Below are 24177 nucleotides of genomic sequence, written 5' to 3' on the forward strand. Positions count from 1 at the left end.
CCAGACCTTAATACCATTGAGAACCCGAGGTCAAACCTCAATATATTTATATCAACAAGGACATAAAATAATGTATTTGCTTCTATTAGTAATAAGACTATTTCATTTTTTCTGAATATTTATAATCTCCATTTATATGTTTATATACTGTATAAACAATATACAGGACTGTCTCAGAAAATTAGAATATTGTGATTTTCTGTAATGCAATTACAAAAATGTCATACATTCTGGATTCATTACAAATCAACTGAAATATTGCAAGCCTTTTATTATTTTAATATTGCTGATCATGGCTTACAGTTTAAGAAAACTAAAATATCCTATCTCAAAAAATTAGAATATTCTGGGAATCTTAATCTTAAACTGTAAACCATAATCAGCAATATTAAAATAATAAAAGGCTTGCAATATTTCAGTTGATTTGTAATGAATCCAGAATGTATGACATTGTTTTTTTAAATTGCATTACAGAAAATAAAGAACTATCACAATATTCAAATTTTCTGAGACAGTCCTGTATTTATATATAATATAAATCCATCCATCCATTTTCTATACCCGCTTTTTTATAATATAAATACAGTAGTTTTTTAAGAAACAAACAGCTCAGCATCTTTATATAATACCCCGACATGAATCCAGTGCTTTCCATTTCCACCATGGGAGAAGAAGCAGATGGTGTAGAGTTTAAATACTTGAGTTCACCTGGACATGTCATGCAACACTGATGTCTACAAGGACGGAGCAGACTGTAGCACTAAGATCCACGACAGAGGTGCAAGATAAGACCGCTGAGGTGACGGGGAAGCTGCGGGTGAAGGGAGGATGAGCGGCCCGTCTGCTGGCGAGGAACATGTTTAGTTCATTGGCTCCAGGCTGACTTTCATCCATCTGGTTCTGATGGAAGCCTGTGACCCAGTTCATCCCTGAACACAAAAAACCTACACTGGACATTTTCTACAAAACATTTATGAAAATAGGAAAAGTGGATTTCATTTTTTTTTTTTTTTTTTTAAACGTCATCATTAATGCCAATAGCACAAAATACAGCAAATGAGGACATTTTAGATCATTTTACTTCTAGAGATCATTCTCAGAGCCCTTTAAGATGCTCTGACAGCATTGGCTACGTTTTCTTTTGATTGGCAATCCAAAAAATACAAGTGATACAAGTACATAAGTTATAAAATTAATCTAATTTAGATATAAGATTTTAAGGATTTCCTCCGAATGATAAACTAGTATGAGGTTTAGCCCGGGACCCTTTCTTTTTTTAAAAGATAACAGATCAATCATCGTCTCATTCAGCAACATTCATTTAAAAATAGAGGCCAGGAAACAAGTGGGAGTTCAGCGCCGTGAACAGCGACATTTAAATGTGTTGATCAATAAAAACATAAGTTGTGTAACTCATAGATTTTATCACTTAGAAAAGATTGACACAATATAAAACAGATTATTGCAGCGATGCGTCACTGAGAGTTCACACCAGAGCAAAGGTGATGCCATTAATACTTTAAATACATTTCTTTAAAAACCAAAGAGTCCACTGAAAACTACAGCTCCTTTTAATTTTATTACAAAAAAAACAAGATCATCAGAATTAACAGTACATCATATCTACTCTTGAGAACAAAAAGGGGAAAAGACACAAGTGAGGAGGTGGTGTGTGTGTGCGCATGTATGCACAAGTTTACAAACCCCATTTAAAAAAAAAAGAAAAAAGAAAGAAAGAAAAGAAAAAAAAGCGCACTCCATTTTGTTACAACAATTTAACAAACACTGAAGAAAAAACAGGATCCGGAAGTAAAATGTAGATGAACAGGTGAAGAACAGGAGAGCTGAGGGAAATCAAACTTTTTTTTTTTCAGTTTTTATATAAAAAACTTGGCTGAGGATCAAGTCAAGTCATGTTTTATCATCCATTAATTAAGAAAACTCTTTTTCCAAACAGAAAATAAACAATGCTTGCAATAAAAACCCTTTTCCACACACATGCACACACACAAACTGATGATAGACGGGCGACGGAGGAATGGAAACGGTGAATGAAGTGCGACTATCCTGCTGGTTGTTTCACCATCGCGACATGACACTTTACTGACCAACACAAAAAGTGGGCTCCTACGTCTATATACAGGTTTGTCTGAACGTGTGTCTGCGTGAGGATGGGTCTCAGAAGAGCCAGATGGGGGGCAAAGGAAATGTGGAGGGGAAACTAGGTTTGGCAGTATGTGTGTGTGTTTGTGTGTGCGTGTAGGAGGAGTTTAGTGCCGTCGCTTCTTCTTGCTAGGTGGAGCTGGTGGCCGAATAGTCTTCCTCTTCCTGTTGGAGGTGTCCTCATCCTCGTAGTGGCTCTCTCTGTCAGCTGGAGGGAGAGAAGTGAAACAGATGAGCTGCTGCACCTCGTGAAGAATGAACACTGAGAAACACCGATGTTTGAGCGAAGCACAGCGAGTCACGTTGGGCGAAAACCCCCAAAATCACCTGCAAATAATAGTAACAGCACGTCTCAAGACAAGACTTGACGAACTAATCTGATTTCCATGAGCAGGGAATAAAAATGTTTTGCATTCTGAATGCCTTAAGGCTGAGTTATGGTTCTGCGTCAAAACGACGCCGTGCCTACGAAATAGGATACGCGTTGACGCAGACCACACGCCGTCACTGACGTGCACCTCCCGAAAATTGTAACTACAGACCAAACGCAGACAAGAGGGCTGTGATTGGTTCGCTTGGTAGCAACGCGTTTCCGGTTTGAAGCAGTCGTGAACTTTCAACGCTCTTTTCTTCGTGTATGTGTGATTTCTTTAGTTTTTTTGCACAATAGTTATCCTTATCTCTTTGATTCACTGTGACCGGAAAAAGTCGGATAAACCATTCAGGAAAGGATCGCGAATTAGCGGTCACGGGGGGTACTGCACCGCGGCCAAATGGAGTGACGGAGAAGTCCGTAGGATTCATGACGGCGTCACGGTGACGGCGTGTGCACGGCGTTGATTTGACGCAGAACCATAACTCAGGCTTCAGGCGGCGACCTTGCTGCTGGGTACTAAAGGAACACAAGACCTGCAGGTCCAAACGACAGAGAAACCAGAGCGCCCGGCATCTCCGGTACTGTATTTTCCAGACTACAAGTCAGTTTATTTTCATAGTTTGGCCGGGTTGCGACTTATTACTCTGGAGCGAGTTATATGTGAAACACATTATTACCGGTATATCATTGCACATGTTATTTTCCCACTAAACCTCAATAGGGCGAACTGCAACTAACGATGAGTCTGACGTAAGCGACGTAGAAGAGGAAGCGCTGCATCTTCTACCTCCGGAGTTAGTGGAGTTGTTTAAAAGTGACACAGAGGATGAAGATTTCATTGGATTTAAGTTATTTGGAGTGACACGAATGGTTTGGTAAACTTCTTAGCATGTTATTTATGAATAACTCTTAATATGTTATGTAAACATACCAGGCACTCAGTTGTGTCATGTAACGTAAGCATACCGTACAGTTATTCAGCCTGTTGTTGCCTCTATTCTATTTTTATTTTAAATTGCCTTTCAAGATAATATGTGTGCTCTTGGTGTTGGATTTTATAAAATAAATTTCCTCCAAAAATGCAACTTATAATCCGGAAAATACGGTAAATGTTCACTCGTGGTTCATCATCCTGGACAGACGCCTCGTGTTTATGGTAGCATCACTTTCCATCCCAACATGCAGTGATAATGATTCAATCAGAAGTTATTTGGATCTACTTTACGATGCGCTGGTGAAACCACCAGAACTCCCCGGTGTTTGTTTTTTTATAGCACCAGTTTCCCTTGTTTATCAGTCCTCTGGGCTGCAAAAACACTGGTTTATGCATCAACTCCACATTCTCAATAAGTTCTGGGGATTCAAACAAACAGGGGTTTTAACAACAAACCCTTTACATTTCAAGAAATAATAAAAACCCATGACAGCATAATGTTTTTGATTCAGTCACATTAACAGATTAGCACACGCAATTTCTAGATCACAAAAGCAGCAACTTTTACATAAAAATAAATGTTCTTTATCTGTTCCGGTCTCTTTTAACAAGAAAAGAGACCATTTGAAAAGAGTAAAGTTTTTTGTACCACGCCTAGGAAGGGAAGCTGTCATTTACAACACAGTTCCCATGGTAACGTGGACATCCCTGGTGTTTCTGCTAATCGGAGGCAGAAACTGCTGAGATTAATGTTTCGGAGAGAGCGGCACAACGCAGCTGGATGTGCAGGAGACTCAAGTATTACACATATTACAGCAGTTTGTCCCTCTCACTTTGGGCCACATGTAGACAATCTGCACACACAAACCTTTCCTGGCTTCCTCCTCCAGCTCGTCCCAGTCTTTTCCACTCTCCTCCTCGCTGCCCATTGATTCACTGTACTCCACATCTAATGGAAGAATGACAACAGAAGGTAAAGTCAGCAGCTCTCAGTTGTTTTGTTTATCAAACAGTTGCATCTACACAGCTGGCAACTAATTCTCCAAGTTCATGTTCCACTTTTCTTACTGGAGTCCTCCGTCTCTGAGCTGTAATCCTCATCACTGTCTTCCTCCTCCTCTTCCTCTTCATCAGCAGATGGGTTAAACGTCTCATCCTCCATTTCTGACTCCGAATCTTCCTCTGCATTACTTCCCTAAAACAAAAACGGCACAAATATAAATATTTCTGTAAGAATATCTTGGAAAAATAAAGCAGTAATGAGGCTTTTGCGTGCTGAACACACCTCGCTATCCGGGTCCAAGAAGGACCAGCCTCCCTGCTCGAAGAAGCCTTCTGGATCGTCGACGATGGTCTTCATGATCTTGGTCCAGTTCAGCGACTGGACGCCCTCGGTGTACTTGATGTCACACGAGCTGAGGGAGACAGAAACCAGAGCAGAGCGATCGCCGTGAGATTCCGTCCGCATTTGTTGCGTCTTGTGGCGTCGGCGGCGAAGCGCGCCTTACTTGAGCCACTCCTTGATGGGGTCCAGGGAGTTGACGGGCACGGCGTTGATCATGGTCACCTTCTTGTTGTAGTCCTTGTACACGATGACCACGTCGAAGTTTTTCAGGTGGAACTGCACGCGCTCGAAGTGGACCAGCTCCACCTCGTCCAGAGTCACCACGAACGGCGGCTGGAGATAAGAGACGATTGCAAACACAGAGAGAGTGACGAACTAAACCCACAGGGGACGAATGTGATGATAACTTGTATTAATGCATCATTAAAGTGTGATTACTCACCCATTCTGTAACATTGACCAGAGAACTGGACGTGGGTTGTAACAGACAGGTACTCCTGTAGGGGGCGCCCTGGAAGCTAAACACACACACAAACTCTGTGTTATTACACTACTATTTTTAATCACAAATAAGGTTAAGGAGGTCTCTTACAAAATCACACATAAATATTATCCTGCTAGCCATTACATGCGGAAATTTAAAAAGGACATTAATACAAATTGTTCCTTCTGTAATTTTCATCCAGAAACAGTTCATTTATTCTGGCTTTGCTCTCATTCGAAAAAACTATGGGCAGATATTAGCAAATGTATTATTGACTCTTTTGCTATAGTTTTTAATTTACATTGGGAAAATGTTGTTTTTGGTTTCCATTGTTTCCCTAAGAAAGAAGGAAAATTTTACTTTTTGATAAATCTGTTTTTATTTCTTGCCAAATTTCATATTCATAAATGTAAATTTTCAAGGAAAACCCCTTGCTTTAATGTTTTCCAGAAAGAAATTGAACTTTACTTGAAATGAATCACTAAATCAACAAATGAAAAGGCTATTAAAACTGTAGACTTGTGTTATATGTTCAATCTTCTTGAATAACAAACATCACCCCTGGCACATGTTCTGTATTTTATTTGTATACTGTTCCTGTATACTATTTTGTGATAATTCTTTAAAATAAAGTTAAAAAAAAAAAGAAATTACACTACTATTACACATTCCTACAGTGAGGTGCGATGCATCGATGCCCTCCCTCACTCCCTCCCTCACTCACCCCAGGTCTCTGAAGGGAACCTCGAACTCCAGCTCCTCTTTCGTCAGCGTCTCCACCTTCTCGATGAAGTTCTTGAAGGCGGACTTGAGCTTGTGCCTCATCTCGCGCTCCATCTGCTCGGCGTACAGGTCGTCGCGGTCGTGCATGTGTTGGTGTTTGCCCAAGTCTGTGGTGATCTCGCCCACCTCCGTGTAAAACTGCACATCCGTGTGGCGTCTCTTACCGAACATAATGGCATTCTGGAGGGGAAAAAAAACATTAAGGTTCAAGATCCAAGATCACATTCAGGCATGTCGTCATGTAAAATATATATTAAAAAAAAAACACAGACTTCCAGTTCTGAGGTTTTACACACCAAGATTAAACTAAATAAATGAAAAGAAAAACTCTGGTTATCTGTTCCTCATCAGGTTTAAAGGTAGAAATACGAATTTCTATGCAACCCAACAACAGAAAAAAAAAAAAAGTATGGTGTCATTACTTCATGTAATATATCTGAACAGGGACAAGATGACGCAGCAAAGTCACACACCCCATGACTGTACAACTTGTAAAATCAGCTTAATCATCTTCTTGAAGTTTACGTCACATATTTGATGAGGTCTGTACTTTGATTTCCTCTTCCCTCCTCCTGGTACGTTAACATATTATCAGTTGTGTTATGTAACGTAAGCATACCGTACAATTATTCAGCCTGTTGTTGCCTCTATTCTATTTTCCTTTTAAATTGTCTTTGAAGATGACATGTCTGTTCTTGGTGTTGGATTTCATAAAATAAATTTCACCCAAAAATGCAACATATATATGTTTTTTCCTTCTTTATTATGCATTTTATGGCTGGTGTGACTTGTACTCTGGAGCGACTTATAGTCCGGAAAATACGGTAAATGTTCACTCGTGGTTCATCATCCTGGACAGACGCCTCGTGTTTATGGTAGCATCACTTTCCATCCCAACATGCAGTGATAATGATTCAATCATAAGTTATTTCAGGGTTTATACAGCAATCCTTATGTTAAATTTAATACCAATTTAATACCTTTTTCACTACCTTCAGATTTTTTTTTAAAACTGTCACAACATTAAGTGTTAATCACGGACCTTTTAACATTAATACAGATTTTGAACTATAGAACACTATACAGAACAGATTTATAGACTCATTGATGTTGACCAGATGTTTCACATTTATTTCACTTTGTGAATGACAATAAAATAGACTGATTAAAATGTAAAAGGTAAAAAATAATACCAATTTTAAAAAAAATAATACCTCTGACAGTGAATTTAACACCTTTAATGGCCTTAAATTTGGCAATTTTCCTTGATCACTTTTTAATACTTTTTAAAACCCAGCGGAAACCCTGTATTTGGATCTACTTTGAAATCACCAGAACTCCCCGGCCTTTGTTTGTTTTTTTATAGCACCAGTTTCCCTTGTTTATCAGTCCTCTGGGCTGCAAAAACACTGGTTTATGCATCAACTCCACATTCTCAATAAGTTCTGGGGATTCAAACAAACAGGGGTTTTAACAACAAACCCTTTACATTTCAAGAAATAATAAAAACCAATGAAAGCATAATGTTTTTGATTCAGTCACATTACAACAGATTAGCACACGCAATTTCTAGATCACAAAAGCAGCAACTTTTACATAAAAATAAATGTTCTTTATCTGTTCCGGTCTCTTTTAACAACAAAAAGAGACCATTTGAAAAGAGTAAAGTTTTTTGTACCACGCCTAGGAAGGGAAGCTGTCATTTACAACACAGTTCCCATGGTAACGTGGACATCCCTGGGGTTTCTGCTAATCGGCGGCAGAAACTGCTGAGATTAATGTTTGGGAGAGAGCGGCACAACGCAGCTGGATGTGCAGGAGACTCAAGTATTACACATATTACAGCAGTTTGTCCCTCTCACTTTGGGTTCACAAACACACACACAAACACACGTTTGCTGAACAATGTGTTTTCCAGCTCGGCTCCACGAAACAACTCTTATTTGTAGCATAAATAAATAGGTGAACATTGGAGCATACCTTGAGGTGGAAGTGCAGGACAATGATCATCTCACCGTCGCATGGCTGGAAAACGGCGTGCTTAATATTGTTGTACAGAATGTCCACTTTATCACCGCGAACTGACGTGAAGCGGAAACCTGCGGACGGACAAACGGGACGTTTCATTACACTCCCCAACTCCTACTCATCTCCACGTGTCGCCGCTTCGCCACCGCGCCGCCCTCACCATTGGTGTGGGCCTCTAGCGAGCCCTGCATCCTCTTCTGTGCGATGTTGGGTCTGATGTACAGGTCTTTGAGCTTGGGGTTGCTGCGGTTCAGGTTGATGACCAGCGAGTCCTGCTTGACGATGCCCTCCTTCTCCTTCTCCTCGGCTTCTCGCGTCTTGTAGCGCTTCTGCACCTCCTTGATGATGCGGAAGGCGTTCTGCAGGTTGGTGGAGGGAACAGAGGTGTCGCCGGGGGCCTTCAGGTTGGACGCTCGGTACGTGCTGAAGGGAGTCGAAAATATCACGGAAGATGTTATTGTTATTGAGATGGAAAGTCAGGGTTTGATGAGTGTGTGAATGCCTTTTACAGCTGGAGATGTTGGAAATACTCACATTTCTTTGACAAATGTAGCGTCAGGATTGGGGAAAATATTTCCCTCCTGCCGTCCCAGAGAGCTGCCGGGCACGTAGAAGTTGATCCTCAGGTAGGTGTAATCTCCTTCTACGGACATACTAATGTTCTACACAGCAAAGGAGATCCAAATGTAATAAGTACCGGTCAGTATGAAAGCTCAAATGGGGGGAGGGAAAAATGTTTAGCCATCCCTTATAAGATTAGCAGGCAGCATAAAACATAGCGCGTGGCGTACCTTGATGGTGGCGATGTGGAATGGTGTGGCGATACCAAAGACGGGCATGATGACCGTCTCGTGCTTCTTGTCGATGAAGATCTTCATGTCTCTGATGTCCCTCTCTCTGGGCATCTGAGACACGTTCTTATAGGACACGTTGGATTTCCTGGCTCTGAGGCGAGAAAGGAGCAGACTCAGCTCAAAAACAGATTTTTTTTTGTTTCCTTTTCCCCTTCAATTTGCTTTTTAATTTGGTATGTTTCACATTCTCGCATTTTCTTCTTTCCTTTTATTATACCGTATTGGCCCGAATATAAGACGACCCTGATTATAAGACAACCCCCTCTTTTTCAAGACTCAAGTTTGAAAAAATACTTTTTTGTGTGCAGACAAGGTTAAAAGAAAAAACAAGACTTTTTGAACATCAAATTCAATTTTCATACAGAAAATAATTACAGTACATCTGAAACAAATGATTATAACAATATATTCAAGAGAAAAAGCATGTTATTTTGCCTCATTCAAATCATCATCTTGAAGTTTGCATCATAACTTCTCAGCTGCCGGTTAACCTGCCGATCTTCCACCCACTTTTCTCGTTTCTCCATTTTCTGTTATTTCTTCTCTTATTTTCTTCTCTTTCTTAGTGCTATTTTTTATTTTTCTTCTTCGTGACAGGAGTTCGCTTTGGCTTGGGGAGTTAAGTTCAGCATTCGCTTTAAAGATATCTGGCGCCATCTAGCGGTGTGAATGGGTATAACGTCTAGACCCCGACTTTTTCCGTCTTATTTCAATGCAAAAAACACCGTCTTATATTCGGGCCAATACGGTAAGTTCTCAATTCCCCCCTCCCCTTCCCTCTAGCTGTGCCTTACTTTGGGCCACCATCAGACCGGCAGATGGAAGTCAGACGAACAGATTTCATTAAACACACCTCACTTTCACTGAGTTTTTGTATTTATATAACAAAAACCTTTTAGCCGACAACTCACTTCTGTATCTGCTGCTCCCCTTTCTGCTCCGTCAGTCGGCGTTTGGCTTCTTCGTTCAGGTGATTGGCCAACTCCTTCTGGTGCGCCCGCCTCTTCTCCTCTGCCGTCATTTCATTCTGCATTCAGTTTTGAAAGAGACACGGCTGAGTGGCCAGACAGAAATACCAAAACCAAAGATTTGTCTGAGATGAAAAGCACGACATACATGCAGAAAAACAAATGTGTTACAGCTTTTGATGGTGACGAGAAATTAAAAAGGAGCAAAAAACATTGCGAATCACAGACTATGATGAAAACTCTCGCGCATCAGCAGGTTTACAACAGCGTCATTTGGGGCGATTATATTTTAAGAAAAGCAATCAATACTTACCTTCCCGAGTAGCTGATAGAGCACAGAGACATTCACACTCTTAGTTAGACAATTCAGCAAAGCAGCAGAAAGCATTTTCACCAGTCACATGCGTGACGACGCGTGTGGGCGTCACACTTACTCTGGTTCTGTCGGCCAGCAGCGCCGCGCTCCGCGCTCCCTTCCCCAGCAGCTCCTCGGCATCGTCCCCGTCCTCATCCTCGTCCTCCTCGTCGTCATTCTGACAAAACCAACATATCCCCAGGTCAAACGCTGTATTAACATACTGTTACATACTGTACAACAAGTTAACATACTGTAATATAGTGTGGGCAAGTACCTTTCCATCTAATTTGCTGAAAATATTATTGTTGCAGAAACGTTTTGTTGGATTAGCAACTTTTTCCAAAGTTGATGTTTCAAGTGCACCTCTCTTCTTTAAATTGCAATTATTGACTATCCAAGACATCAACATTCTTCAAATCTGTACATTTGTCTTTGAAGTGAATCATAAGACTGATGATTTACCTCCTGGTTTTAGATACTTTTTTTTAATAACTCACTTTAAAAACTTAATCTTCCATTGTATAGAACAGTTTTCTATTAAATACCATGCAGTTATCATCTGGAACAATTATGTACATTTAATTGATTCATCTTTGTAACTGTCCATGTACAAAAAGAAACTTAAGAATGGTCTGCTCTCTAAATCATTTGATTTAGAATAATATTCACATATTAAAAAAATATATATTTTTTCTTCACTTTTTCCTTTACAGGAAATGTTCAGTTTGTGCATTTAATATGTAATTGTGATTTTTATACTTGTAATATCTTAACTTGAGTATATTGTTTGGGTGTGGTTTTCATACAAGCCTAGGCTTCTAACCACTCATCACACATATTTCTTCTTGTGTTTTTTTTAAAAATATATTTTCCTTATGTGAATTTTTTCTTCGTTTTTTTTTTTCATCCTTGTATTTGTGTGAAACAAAAAAAAAAATGCTGCTCGCCGTGGCCACTTATAACACAGTTTAACACAGAATCATCTCAATTAAATCAGCTTCAGTTGAGCAGGAGACACCTACCTTCAAGAAGATCCCCACATTCTTTATCTTCTTCTTAGCTGCTGTGAGAACTGTGGCGATCTCTTCCTGTCAATCAACACAGTTCAGGTTGTTAACGTCAAATCAAACTAAACACTGTTTCACCGTCAAAATCCCTTAAACAAGCAAAATGCATCCTGATATGAAAGACAACTGTAATTAAATAAAAAATAATTTGGGTCCAAGCAGAATACAAAAGCAACACGTCTGAATGGAACCCTGAACATTGAAGCTTTAAATGTCGTCGCCTCATCATCTTAGGAAAGAGTTGAGTTTTTCCTGACTGGGGGAAACGCCTGACAGGAGTTTTATTTCCTATTCTTTCATGAAAGTTATTTGATTTTACCAATATATATATATATATATATGATATCAGTAAAGACTGAATATACGGTTTTAAAATGCTGACTCGACGGGGAAATCAAAAATTACAGTTGCGTAAAGTTGATGCTGGATTAATACAAACAATCGTATGATTCGCTAAGTTGGGCAGCATGACGATCACGATCACGGATGAGCTGGTAATGAGTTATATAAATTCTTCTACCGTTGAACAAAACAAACAAAATAAAAATTCAACCCTCTCAGAGTTGTCATGGATATCAAATGACCAAATTGTTTGAGTTTTCTTAAAAACAGGCTGTAAATGTGTTTATTTCTGCTCTAAAGTTGGACATCTTAACATGGAGGTCGGTGGAGATTGACTCACTTTTGGAGCCAGCCTGTATCGGTCAGTCGAGGATCTACAACGAATCTTACGTCCGTCCACGCACGGTGCCGAGTCACTCAGCAGAAATGAGCTACTACATCTCGGCTATGCCCCGCCTCGCTACCGCAGACTGACACCGTGCTGCCTCTTTTGGCGACAAAGAAAAGTAACAGAAAGGCGATTACACTCTCCGTTAGAGATGTTCATTTCCTGGTTACAGATTCTGGATTTTGATTCTCAGACTTGGAATTTTGATTCGCAAAACAGTTGGTGTTGAGTTGGCGCCATTAAAGCACGTCATACTGATTGTCAAAGGTTCATTACTTTAGGATTAGTTCGTGTAATGAGTCTTTGTTCATGAAAATGTGAATTGTGGGACTTTAGAGATGAAGTGTGCAGGTAAGTTTAGTCATAGACAGGCTTACCTCGTTAATCTGAATGGAGTCGCCGATAAACAAGGCATATTTCTTCTGTTCCTCCTTCTTTGCCTCTTTATTTACAAGTTCAGAAAGACCCAAACTTATACTCAACACCATCCCTGGTGGAGACACAAACACCGGTTATCAATAACAAATAGAGACATAGCAGGAACTGTTAACTGCTTGTCAGACATGGTTGGTTATCTCCTCTATCCACAGTTTAATTACACTTCATATGAACGCAACATAAAACAAGCTCTATTGTTAGTTTATAAATAGAGCAGCAAAGAGGTCGAGCTCACCTTTTTTCAGTTTGTACTGGTTTTTTGCGTTCAACACCAAGGAGCCTTCTCTGAATTCAATTCCCATGGCGAAGCTACAAAGAAAGTGGAGATCTGAGCGCTGGAGCAAATCTGCGTGAGCAGAGAAGATGACGGCTGGTGTGTGCGCGCCTACCCCAGGTTTTTCGTCAGCTTCGCCACCAGGTCAGGCTTCTCCTTCTTCACAAAGTCTAGAACTGCGTTGTAGGCGTCGGAGATTTTGACACCTGTGAAGGAGAAAAGCAAACTTAAATCTCAACTCCAGTATTCAAAATATTTAGAATATATACACGGTATTTTCTGGACTATAAGCCACACCTGCATATAACCCGCATTCGCTCTATTTAAAAAAAAAAAAAAAAGATATGCAAGCCGTACATTTATGTTGTTAGATTAGATATTTACTACATGTTTAGAAGGATTTTGAACTGTAAATGATGTACATGTTTGTACCTAAATAGATCCTTTCCTAACAGTGTCTTTTAACACGGCAGCAACTTTGCTGATTAAAACGGGACAGAACCAAGAAAAAATAACTGGTATTTATTTATCTATTTATCTGTTTGAAATCTGCTTCTACTTCTATCTGCTAAAGAAGAAGTAGCGTATTCTTCTTTGCATTTATTTTGTCTTAGTTTTGATTCTAATTCCGGTTAGAGCGCCCCGAGCGGTGGAAGAAAAATCCACAGAATAGCTGCACCTTTGTATAAACTGCATGGTTGAAAACCTATGAAAAAAGTAGCGGCTTATAGTCCAGAAAATACAGTATATACCAAACATGTCCTTTCGCAGACTCGTTTAAAACCCATCACAGGCTATTATGACTGTGTAAAAATGTAATTCATTATTTTCCATTAATAATCTCACAAATTGTTACTACAAATTAAAATTCAGGGGTTAACTTTTGAGTTTTCTGTTGGAGAGGTAAAAGAAAACTAATCCAACCATATCATGAGACGGCTGAATGACAACTTAAAGAGGTTAGATCAAGTACCACAACCGAGTCGTTTTGGTCTAATTGTCTAATTTTTACTCTCAAAAACTCTCTGGGTCTGTTAGATGTGTGATTCTCGGTATACCTGCTTTTTTAAAACTGTTGGTTTCTCCTTAAATCAAATCATGTATCTCTGATCATAAAGCTAATACTTCATTGATCCCAATAAAAAGGTTTCCATAAACTCTGGTAGTTTCAGAAAGCCTCGCTCCTTCCCTCACCGTGCTTGAGCTCCTTGAGCAGCTCCTCCTCCACCTGCAGTAAGAAGTTGTAGTTGTCCTGCATCTCCTGAGACGGGTCCACCATGAGGGTGCGCACCAAGTTGGAGCAGTACGACTTGTAGCGGATCCCCATTGCACATGTGATGGCGCCAAAGTGCATGTGATTTTTATCGCTAGGACACAGATGAAACAAGGGTTATTTATGACTGAGCAGAACTCTCTAAGTCTGAATATAAAACTATATCCACTCAGCTGGCAGACATGTTCAGATCTGTCCGCCTGCAAAGGTGGACGTGTCCTGATATCAACAAATTCAGCTGTTCAAATCTCATCACAAAGCTGTTTCTGAACTATTCAAGGTTTGGATAAATGTATGGACTCATTTTCTCGAGAGTGAAACTACAAAAGTCCTGTCAGGGAGTTAAATCCTTCACTGGCTCAGTGTTTGGGCTTTAGCACCATCTAGTGGCGAAACATGCAAATTGCAAGCAGTTAAAAATATGAGTTTGGTTATATTGCATTTCTGACGTCAGAGTTTTAAGTCTCTCACTGAAAAAGAAAATTCGGTTTTGCATTGATGAGCAGATAAACACAAAAAAATTGTGTTAATCGAACGCTAACGAAAATTAATAGAAACAACTTTTGTCCGGGCCTGGGCAGGTATGAGAATCTGATCATATGATAACCGTCAGCAGAAATTAGGACTGTTAATCAATTAAATTTTTTAACTGCATTTAATCGAAAGAGTTTCATAGTTAACTCGTGATTAATAATTGTTCGGGGGTCATGCTCTCGCTATCTGGAAAGCACTTAGAGACAACTGAATTAGACGTTATATAAAAATCTTATTCAATTGATCACACAAATAATTTGTTGAGTTTGTTTTTTTTTATATTTTTTAAGTTGCAACAATGCAGGAGCAGACAATTATCCTTGCTTTAAGCAAATGGCTGTTATATTATATGTCACAAACATAACCTCTCCAATTTACCATCTCCCATTTTTAAGAAGTCTTTAAATAGAATTTTTTTTTACCCCGCTTTGGTTTGTATAATTTAATTTCACATCCATCACAACTCCGAGAAGGGTTCATTTTTGTTGTTGTTGTACTACATTAACTGAATTTAGATAAAGGAATCCTTTATTTTCCTAATATGAGGGATACGCTTTTGATTGACAGCTAGCCCAGCCAATGACTGACCATCATAACGTCATCAGTCATGGTCATAATACAAAGCTAAGGACGTAATCTGCAATTTATACTAACCTAGTGTCTAATTTCTCCAACAAAACATCTAGAATCAGATATGTTACAAACGCTGGCAGCCACAGCCAATGCTGATATCATGTAAACGTAAACATGGCGGCACGCTGTACAAGGAAAAGGTGAATATTATTTTAAATAAATGCATTAACTTTGACAGCCCTAGAAAAATGAATTATTTATAAAACAGCAATACTGAACAGAAATTCTGATGACATTACAGGGTGCTACAAGAGCTCGACTCAACTGATCACTTAGACACAAACTGTTAATGATATTTCCTCCAAAACAACCGTCTCAACACACCAGAGAGCCAGCAGGACATTCATGAATATGCAGCAAGCTTGAGCAGGGGAGGTCGTTGTCAGATTGTATTGAACTCTCCCATTTCAGTGTGCATAATTCCCAAAACATCAAACCGTCAAGGTTTTTCAATCCTTTAGAACAGTGTTTCTCAACTGGTCCGGCTTCGGGACCAACCGTCATCCCTGATGACAAGCTGAGACCCAAATTGAAGATCATTTTCAAGTTCTCAGATTTATTTAATGAAAAGATGATAAAGTTTAAACCTCAGTTTAACAGTACGTTCTGTCATAAACATTAAATTAAAAAGTGCAACAACTAAGAAGTAATTCTAAAAAGGCTCAATAATATGTAGTTTTACCTGAGGCAAAGGCCCCCCAATGAAACAGCTCCACAACCCAATTTTGGGTCCCGACTGTTGGAATTATTGTAGTAAGTCATCATGCTCGCTATTAACAGAACGTATGATAATTTGCTTACGCCTGTGACACACTGATAAAACAATGCTGTGTGAAGTGATTAAAAAGTGCTGCACAAGAAGTTTCCTGATTATCAGCATAAAGCAGAAATCTGCAGAGAAGAGGAAACTTCTTGTTGCCAACAAACAAGAACAATCTATACCTGTCCACTGACTGCGACCACTCCCTTTAGGGGCGCAGTCAGCTTTGTAACCTAGGGCACACCCAGAGTGAATAAAAGCCAAGGAAGCAGCAGAGACGAATTAGAGTAGGTTTGAGATTTTACACGTCTCGACTGCTCTCCTTGCGCACGTCAAAAAGATGCTTAACTGTGTTGTGTCTCTTTTGTCTCCAGAAAGTTTGATGATACGAATGTTAAGTGTATGAACCTAACAACGACCCACCAGTTGAGAATCATGGCTTTAAAACAAACTCTAGTTGTGAAAGCTCTTCTCACAACTTACTTGTGAGAAAATGTATTGATCCAGTTTATTAACTGTGAGGTTTTACTTTTGTCTATTATCATAAATTGAGAACATTTATACGTTTGTACGTGTATAAGTTCGCACAAAAGGGACCTTAAGATATGTGTCAGGGGATCGTGAAAGTTGTTGGCAGAAACTGAGGCGTTTTCATGCGTTTTGGCCGTTCGTTTACACGAAAACGCAGCTCAAAGCCCCCAAAAACGATCATTTCTGAAAACTCCGGCCAAAGTGGAGATTTTCAAAAACTCAGTTTTCACGTTTGCGTCTAAACAGAGGAAAACAGAGATTTAAGCTTCTGAACGTCACATTATGCACCAGAAACTCACCAGCGTCATGTGTGCGACCTGTGTTTACAATTAGTTTGGCCACCGTCAATATTTTAGTTTTATATTCTAAAGTCACACTTAAAAGTAACTCCAATTCTCTGTCACTCCAAACGAAAGATCTCATTCCGTCTTGGAAGTAAAGCCTGAATTATGGTCCCGCGTTAAATCGACGCAGAGCCTACGGCGTAGGGTACGCGGCGATGCGCGCCGTACGGTGCACGTCGCCGCGTACCCTACGCCGTAGGCTCTGCGTTTGTGTAATGCGGAACCATAAATCAGCCTTAACTGGAAGTTACACGTGTCATTTGTTGATGTTTTTTCCAGGATTCTGATTGGCTGGCATGACGTTAACAGCGTTTTCATGCGGGTCCGTGTAAACGAGGATATTTTTGAAAACGTAGAGGGGAAAATATCAGTTTTTGTAAATACCCGGCTACGTGTAAACGTGGCCTAAATACACAACTTAAAGAGGGAAACGATGAAGCTACCAGTGCTGTATCACCAGTCTTAAGCCTTTTTCACATAGGGCGCACAGCGGCAGCCGCCGCCAGCTTTCCCATTCATTGTGTATGTGCTTCCTCCGCGCAAGGGCGCAGGGTCTGCCGCCGAGGAGTTTGCGCGGCGGCATAGAGCAGCAACTTTAACATAAAAATAAATGTTCTTTATCTGTTTCGGTCTCTTTTAACAAGAAAAGAGACCATTTGAAAAGAGTAAAGTTTTTTGTACCACGCCTAGGAAGGGAAGCTGTCATTTACAACACAGTTCCCATGGTAACGTGGACATCCCTGGTGTTTCTGCTAATCGGCAGCAGAAGCTGCTGAGATTCTCAGAGAGCAGGTGAAGTACCTGACTACGCTGAATTTGAGGCTGTAGTTGCCCCCACTCTGGATGATGGGAGGGTAACACATCTCCACGGTGGAGGGATCTGCACCACCCAGATACTTCTTCTCCTCGATGGCCTTCTCCACCGACTCAGCCAGTTTACTGTGACGCACTTTCTGTTGAGGAAACCAAAACAAGCAGGGTTACAGAGCAGAATAATCCTCCCCAAAGGGAATGTCGTGCAGCTTTAGATACTGTACTGTGAAAAAATAAATGAATAAATAAATCCAACGGCCATTCTCATCACCTCATCTGCATCAACGATCTCCATGACCCTCTCCTTGAAGAACTTGGAGTAAACTTCACTGGTTATGGCCGCTGCCTTCTTCATCAGGCCGAGCTCTCCGTCCTCCTTCACCGCCATTGTGTAGGCGACGACAGCGCTGATATCCACCTGCGCAACACGAGAGCTTTGTTCACGTCTCCAAGTCCGGCTCGAAACATCAACTCATAGCTTAATGAACGCAGTTAGATCCGACATGCTGAATTGCATCTTACTTTCTCCAATCCCTCCGCGGCAAGAGTGTCATTCCAGCCCTTCATGTACTCTCCGGGGAACTTGTCTTTGCTGAACACTCCCACCGTCTTCCCCTCTTTGCTGCCCCTGATCGCCTCGATCATCTTGTCAAAGTTGCCCTTGTTGCTTTCATTCTGAAAGATGTGACAGAAAGTCTCTCAAAGAAAATGTGCTTAACTGAACACTAGGAATGGGCAATATTTTACCGTTCACGATATACCGTCAAAAAAATTCCCCACGGTAAGAATTTGTCATCTCACAGTAAAAACGATAAATTCCCGTTGATGATGTTTTTGTGTAAAGCTGATTTATGGTTCTGCGTTAAATCCACGCACAACGTACGTGAAGGAAGGAAGGAAGGAAGAAAAGAAGGAAGGAAGGAAGGAAGGAAGGAAGGAAGGAAGGAAATGAGCCAGAAAAGAAAGAAAAAAGAAAAGAAATGAGCCAGAAAGAAAGAAAAAAGAAAGATATGAGCCAGAAAGAAAGAAAGGATATGAGCCAGAAAGAAAGAAAGGATATGAGCCAGAAAGAAAGAAAAAAGAAAAGAAATGAGCCAGAAAGAAAAAAGAAAGAAAGAAATGAGCCAGAAAGAAAAAAAGAAAGAAAGAAATGAGCCAGAAAAGAAAAAAGAAAGAAAGAAAGAAAGAAATGAGCCAGAAAGAAAGAAAGAAATGAGCCAGAAAGAAAGAAATAAAGAAAGAAAGAAAGAAATGAGCCAGAAATAAAAAAGAAAGAAATGAGCCAGAAAGAAAGAAAGAAATGAGCCAGAAAGAAAGAAATAAAGAAAGAAAGAAAGAAATGAGCCAGAAATAAAAAAGAAAGAAATGAGCCAGAAAGAAAGAAAGAAATGAGCCAGAAATAAAAAAGAAAGAAAAGAAAGAAAGAAAGAAAGAAAGAAAAAAGAAAGAAAGAAAGAAAGAAAAAAGAAAGAAAGAAAGAAAGAAAAAAGAAAGAAAGAAATGAGCCAGAAAGAAAGAAATGAGCCAGAAAGAAAGAAAGAAAGAAAGAAAGAAAGAAAGAAAGAAAGAAAGAAAAAAGAAAGAAAGAAATGAGCCAGAAAGAAAGAAAGAAAGAAAGAAAGAAAGAAAGAAAGAAAGAAAGAAAAATTAGGTTTTTGTGTAACAAACATGGCGGATCTGAGTCATTACAGTTTTGCAGTACAGGTGTAACTCATTTAATTGGTGTAGTTTAGTAGTATTTAGTATCTTTTAGAGCAGTGTTTTGGCTCCAAAGACTGAATGTGGTGATAGATTTATAGTTAAAAAGGTGGAGTTGAATTGGTATTTTTTTTATCGTAATGTTTTATCGTTATTGGGATAAATGCCAGAAATTATCGTGATACATTTTTTAGTCCATACCGCCCATCCCTACTGAACACAGAAATCTACTAAATGTCCGACTTATAAGCCACTGCAAAGGCTTCTACTAAAGGAGAACAACCACTATAACAAAAACAAGACCTGTAGGCATATAAACCTTTACTTCAAATCACACCACAAACCTCAAATCTTCTGATAAACTTGACAAAAATACCAGTTCCTCTTCTAGACATATCCATCACTGATTAACAAAAGCCCTTATGAAGATAACTGCAGACATCCATTACCTTTTCTCTGGTGAGTAGAGTGATGGGCGGCACACCGTTGGCGTTCTCATTCCCCTTAGTTATAGCCACCTGCTTTAGAAAATCTACTTTCTTCTTGCTGGCCAGGAAGAGGATTTTTGTTTCGCAAAACACCATGATGGTGTCTGTCAACTCGTAGCCGAACAGCCAGGTCTGAGGAGAAGATGCAACACATGTATGGAAATGAATAATCTCAAGAGGGAACATGTACAATCAAAAGAGAGCACCTTTAATTAAGAGGAAAAAAATATGCAAACTGTTCTATTTAGGTATAATTGAATGCAGAATATTAAGTTAGCGTAATAATTTGATTTTAACCAAATCATAATCGTACAGGACTGAAACATCAGACCTACTTAATGGCAACAGTGATCCAACAATGCGAGCAATTACCTGTATGGCTGTAGATTTAGCGTAAACGATCTCCTCATCCACTCCCACCGACACCACCATGGCATCAATTTTACCAAACTCATCTTCTCCTTTCTGTGAATTACAAATGATGGTTATGTTAGGCATGGTACACAAACTTATAAAATCATTTCAGTCGATTGACTATACTAATTTCTTCAGCTCTGTTCAACTTTGTGTGCTTTCTGTCATTTGCCACAATACACCGACAGTGTTTTTAATTAAATAGTAAAAAGGGGGAGGTTTGGATTGCTGTGCTTCTCTTTCATCCAAGGCCACTAAATGCACCACTTTGGTCGGATCGGCCACCAAACTAGACAGGCACAGACTGCAACGGACGATCAGGTCTGCGGAGAGGATAACTGGGACTAACCTCCCATCTGTCCAGGACCTGTACCGGTCCAGGACCAGGAAAAGGGCAGGTAGCATCTCTGCAGACCCCTCACACCCGGGACACAGTCTGATTGAACTCCTGCCCTCTGGACGGCGCTACAGAGCTCTGTAGCCAAAACCTCCAGACTCAGAGACAGTTTCTTCCCCCAAGATGTTGTTCTGATGAACTCTCATCACTTATAGAGTCTCAGAGTAATCAGTCACTGTGCAATAATAATAATAACCACAATCATATGCTGTAACAATGCACCTTTCAATCACCAAGTCTACCTCATACTGCTGCACAAAAAAAAATATACATGTTAATAAGAGCTGTCATTTGCCTATTTACTGTACAGTGAGCGAAAATAACCGAGTCAAATTCCCTGTCTTGTTTGACCTGACTTGGCCAAATAAACCTAATTCTGATTTCTAATCAGCCAATCACATGGCAGCAACCCAATACATTTAAGCTTGTAGACATGGTCAAGAGGATCTGCTGCAGATCCAACCGAGCTCAGAATGGGGGAAAAAGATGATTTAAGTGACTTTGAACGTGGCATGGTTGTTGGTGCCAGATGGGCTGGTCTGAGTATTTCAGAAACTGTGAGGCTCTATACAAATACACTTTCTTTGTACATTGTATGAAGTTTTGGCTACAGACGTTTTTCTTTTTATGGGTATTTTTTCTTTTTCAGTCACGTATATTGTGATATATCGTTGATGAAATGTCTTACAATATATCAAATATCGTAGATATCGTGTATCGTGATATTATCGTTATCGTGGGCCACATATCGCCACAGTATTGAATCGTGAGTTACCCGTATCGTCCCACCCCTACTTATACCTGATGCCACATCATAGTGGAGCCTATCTGTGCAAACAGGTCCAATCAAAGTGGTTTAAAGGATGCCTCTGTAGTAGGGTTGCCACCCGTCCCGTAAAATACGGAATTGTCCATTATTTGAGAAAAAAATGTTGCGTCCCCGTATTTTCATTAACGCCCCATACACACGTCTGTCACACACACACATCAACACTAAATTTAACAATAATGAACAAAATAAAACACAGGAAACATTAAGGCCGGCAAAATCTTTGTGGCGGGACAACAGGACCTGCTGCGTCTGTGCCCAGATCTTTGTTTGTGCCAGACAGCGGGGAGGACTCGGGCTTCGCCTCCAGGTAAGGGTTGGGAATTGGGAATAAAAATTTGCCTTCCATATTGAACCAATACGGACATATATTATGCTCTTATTTATTGATGTCATAATATACAGATGAAGGTCGGAAAATTTGAATATATTGCAAAACGTCATTCGTAGTAAATGTAACTAAAGGGGAAACAAATATATTATTTCTCCACTACATTCAAAGTGAGATATTTAGGTAATATATTAGTTTCACCTTTTAAGTTGAATTATTGAAATAAATTAACTTTTACACCATATTCTTCACCTGTAGGCTATATTATACATCTGGGCTGATGTGGACATACATATCATAGGAGGATATTTCAGTTGCTAGTAGGGATGCCACCCGTCCCGTAAAATACGGAATTGTCCTTTATTTGAGAAAAAAATGTTGCGTCCGGTATTGAACTAATACGGGACACGATTTGTACCGTATTTTCATTAACTTTTACACCATATTCTAGTTGAATTATTGAAATAAATGAACCTTTACACCATATTCTAGTTGAATTATTGAAATAAATTAACTTTTACACCATATTCTAGTTGAATTATTGAAAAAAAATAATTTTTACACCATATTCTTCACCTGTAGGCTATATTTTACATCTGGGCTGATGTGGACATACGTAGCATAGGAGGATATTTCAGTTGCTAGTATGGTTGGTTGTCTGTACAGTCATGAAAGTTCAATGCTATTAAAGCACTTTAAACTTTAAATCCAAGCATTTTGTTTTTTCATATAAAATAAAACACATTTTTATGCAGTTTAGAGGTTTTGGAGCTTTTTTTGGCTCCTGCGCTGCTGAACCCTACTCTGTAGTAACACACACATAAAAGCAGAGCTGATGTGTAACAGGACACTTTTTGGAGGCTCAAAAGAAGCAGAAAACTCAACTCAAAAGTACCCAGGTAGTTGTGCAGCAGCAGCAGCAGCATGAGGAGCTGCTGCTGCTGCACATGTTGCAGATGCTGCTGGTAGCCACATGCTAGGTAGCATGCTATCTAGCATGTGGCTACCAGCAGACTAAAGTGTCTGATCCTGCAGTTAGATTATCACCCTGCTACCTGTCCTCCACGACGATACTCCCTGATCATTCCCCCTGCCCCTTTATCCCCCCAGCACCCCCGGGGTTATTAAAACACCCTAGTGAAGTGAGCTCAGAGGGAGTTACCATGCTAGCAGCTAGCGGGCACCACACAGCCACTGAGCCACTGAGCCACACAGCCACAGCAGCATCTGGCAAACTTTTAAACATCCATTTCTGGCGCAGCGGCCCCCTCACCTTCCAATTGCCGTACAGCCTCTTGATGCGGCGGTAGTACGCGTCCTTGTCCAGGTTGACCGCCATGGCGAGCCTGCGCGGGGAACTCAGCGGCGGCGGCTCAGCGGGGCCGGCACCGAGGAGGAGGAGGAGGAGGAGGATGAAGAGGAAGATGAAGAGGAGGGTGAGGATGAAGAGTGTCAACTAACAACACGCCTGCTGGGGATGGAGATGCTGCCGCTCAGGCCTTCACTACAACCTATAAACACAAACCTGAACCAAACCAAGTCAAGATCCTCACACACGGGGATTAATAACTCTATTTCTCCTCTTGTTGTCCACACACACCACGCCAAACTGTAATAATTAACTCTCACCCCCTCCCCCTTTCCCTTCCGATGCTTTTTCTTCCACTCCCTCCCCCTTCAAGTGCTTACACACCGAATTATGTTTTATAATAGTCATCACTTTATATCCAAGTTGTATTATTATGATTATTCCTGAGTGAAATGTTACTAGCAAAAAAAAAAGTGAGATGAAACTGAGTTGCTTTTATTTTCTTGTCACTTTATTTTATGTTTTTTGTAGTGCATTTCATTGAAATGTGTAGTTTCCCGCCACAGCGCCCCCTGGCGTGTGTTGACCACGCTGCTTTTTCCCGCCATAGCCAATTCTTCCCACAAACGGGGATAAATGCCGCGTTCCATTTACCTCGGAAGTCGGAACTCTGAACTGGGAATGACGTCACAGCCGAGTTATCACCGTTCCGGTTACAAAGTAGGTAAACCAGTTTGTAGTTCGCATATACCACATGAAAAATGTAAATTACACTATAGCAGCATATATATGCCGAACAATACTTATATACGACTGATTTAGTGTGACCAAAACTAGAATGAAGTGCTACGAAGCTCTCTTCTACTGTTTACAAACGGGGCAGCCATCTCGGAATGTGAACTCGGGGGTGGTGAAGACTCTCCCACTTTCCCAGTGGGAAATCCCACTTCGAGGGGCGTTCCAGTTGAAAATACCGACTGGGAACTGGGAAATTCCGACTTCCGACTTACAAATGGAACGC

The 24177-nt window shown here is 40.2% G+C and overlaps 1 protein-coding gene across 1 annotated transcript; it reads right to left on the bottom strand.

The window, feature by feature from the left end:
• Window positions 1–1553: 1553 nt before the first annotated feature.
• On the bottom strand, window positions 1554–23445 carry supt16h (SPT16 homolog, facilitates chromatin remodeling subunit). The gene is made up of 24 exons (XM_061710027.1): window positions 23121–23445; window positions 20249–20341; window positions 19838–20008; window positions 18213–18365; window positions 17962–18108; window positions 17679–17830; window positions 13997–14169; window positions 12918–13008; window positions 12764–12837; window positions 12468–12580; window positions 11316–11381; window positions 10370–10468; window positions 9879–9994; window positions 8905–9058; window positions 8648–8775; window positions 8274–8536; window positions 8066–8184; window positions 6027–6265; window positions 5261–5336; window positions 4982–5151; window positions 4759–4888; window positions 4542–4668; window positions 4342–4422; window positions 1554–2371 (listed from the first exon to the last, which is right to left on the bottom strand). Exons 1-24 carry the CDS (start codon window positions 23184–23186, stop codon window positions 2271–2273), a joined length of 3102 nt encoding a protein of 1033 aa, XP_061566011.1. The 5' UTR covers window positions 23187–23445; the 3' UTR covers window positions 1554–2270.
• Between the last annotated feature and the right edge of the window lie 732 nt (window positions 23446–24177).

Source organism: Cololabis saira, chromosome 20, assembly GCF_033807715.1.
Source record: "Cololabis saira isolate AMF1-May2022 chromosome 20, fColSai1.1, whole genome shotgun sequence".
NCBI classification, from domain to species: domain Eukaryota; kingdom Metazoa; phylum Chordata; class Actinopteri; order Beloniformes; family Belonidae; genus Cololabis; species Cololabis saira.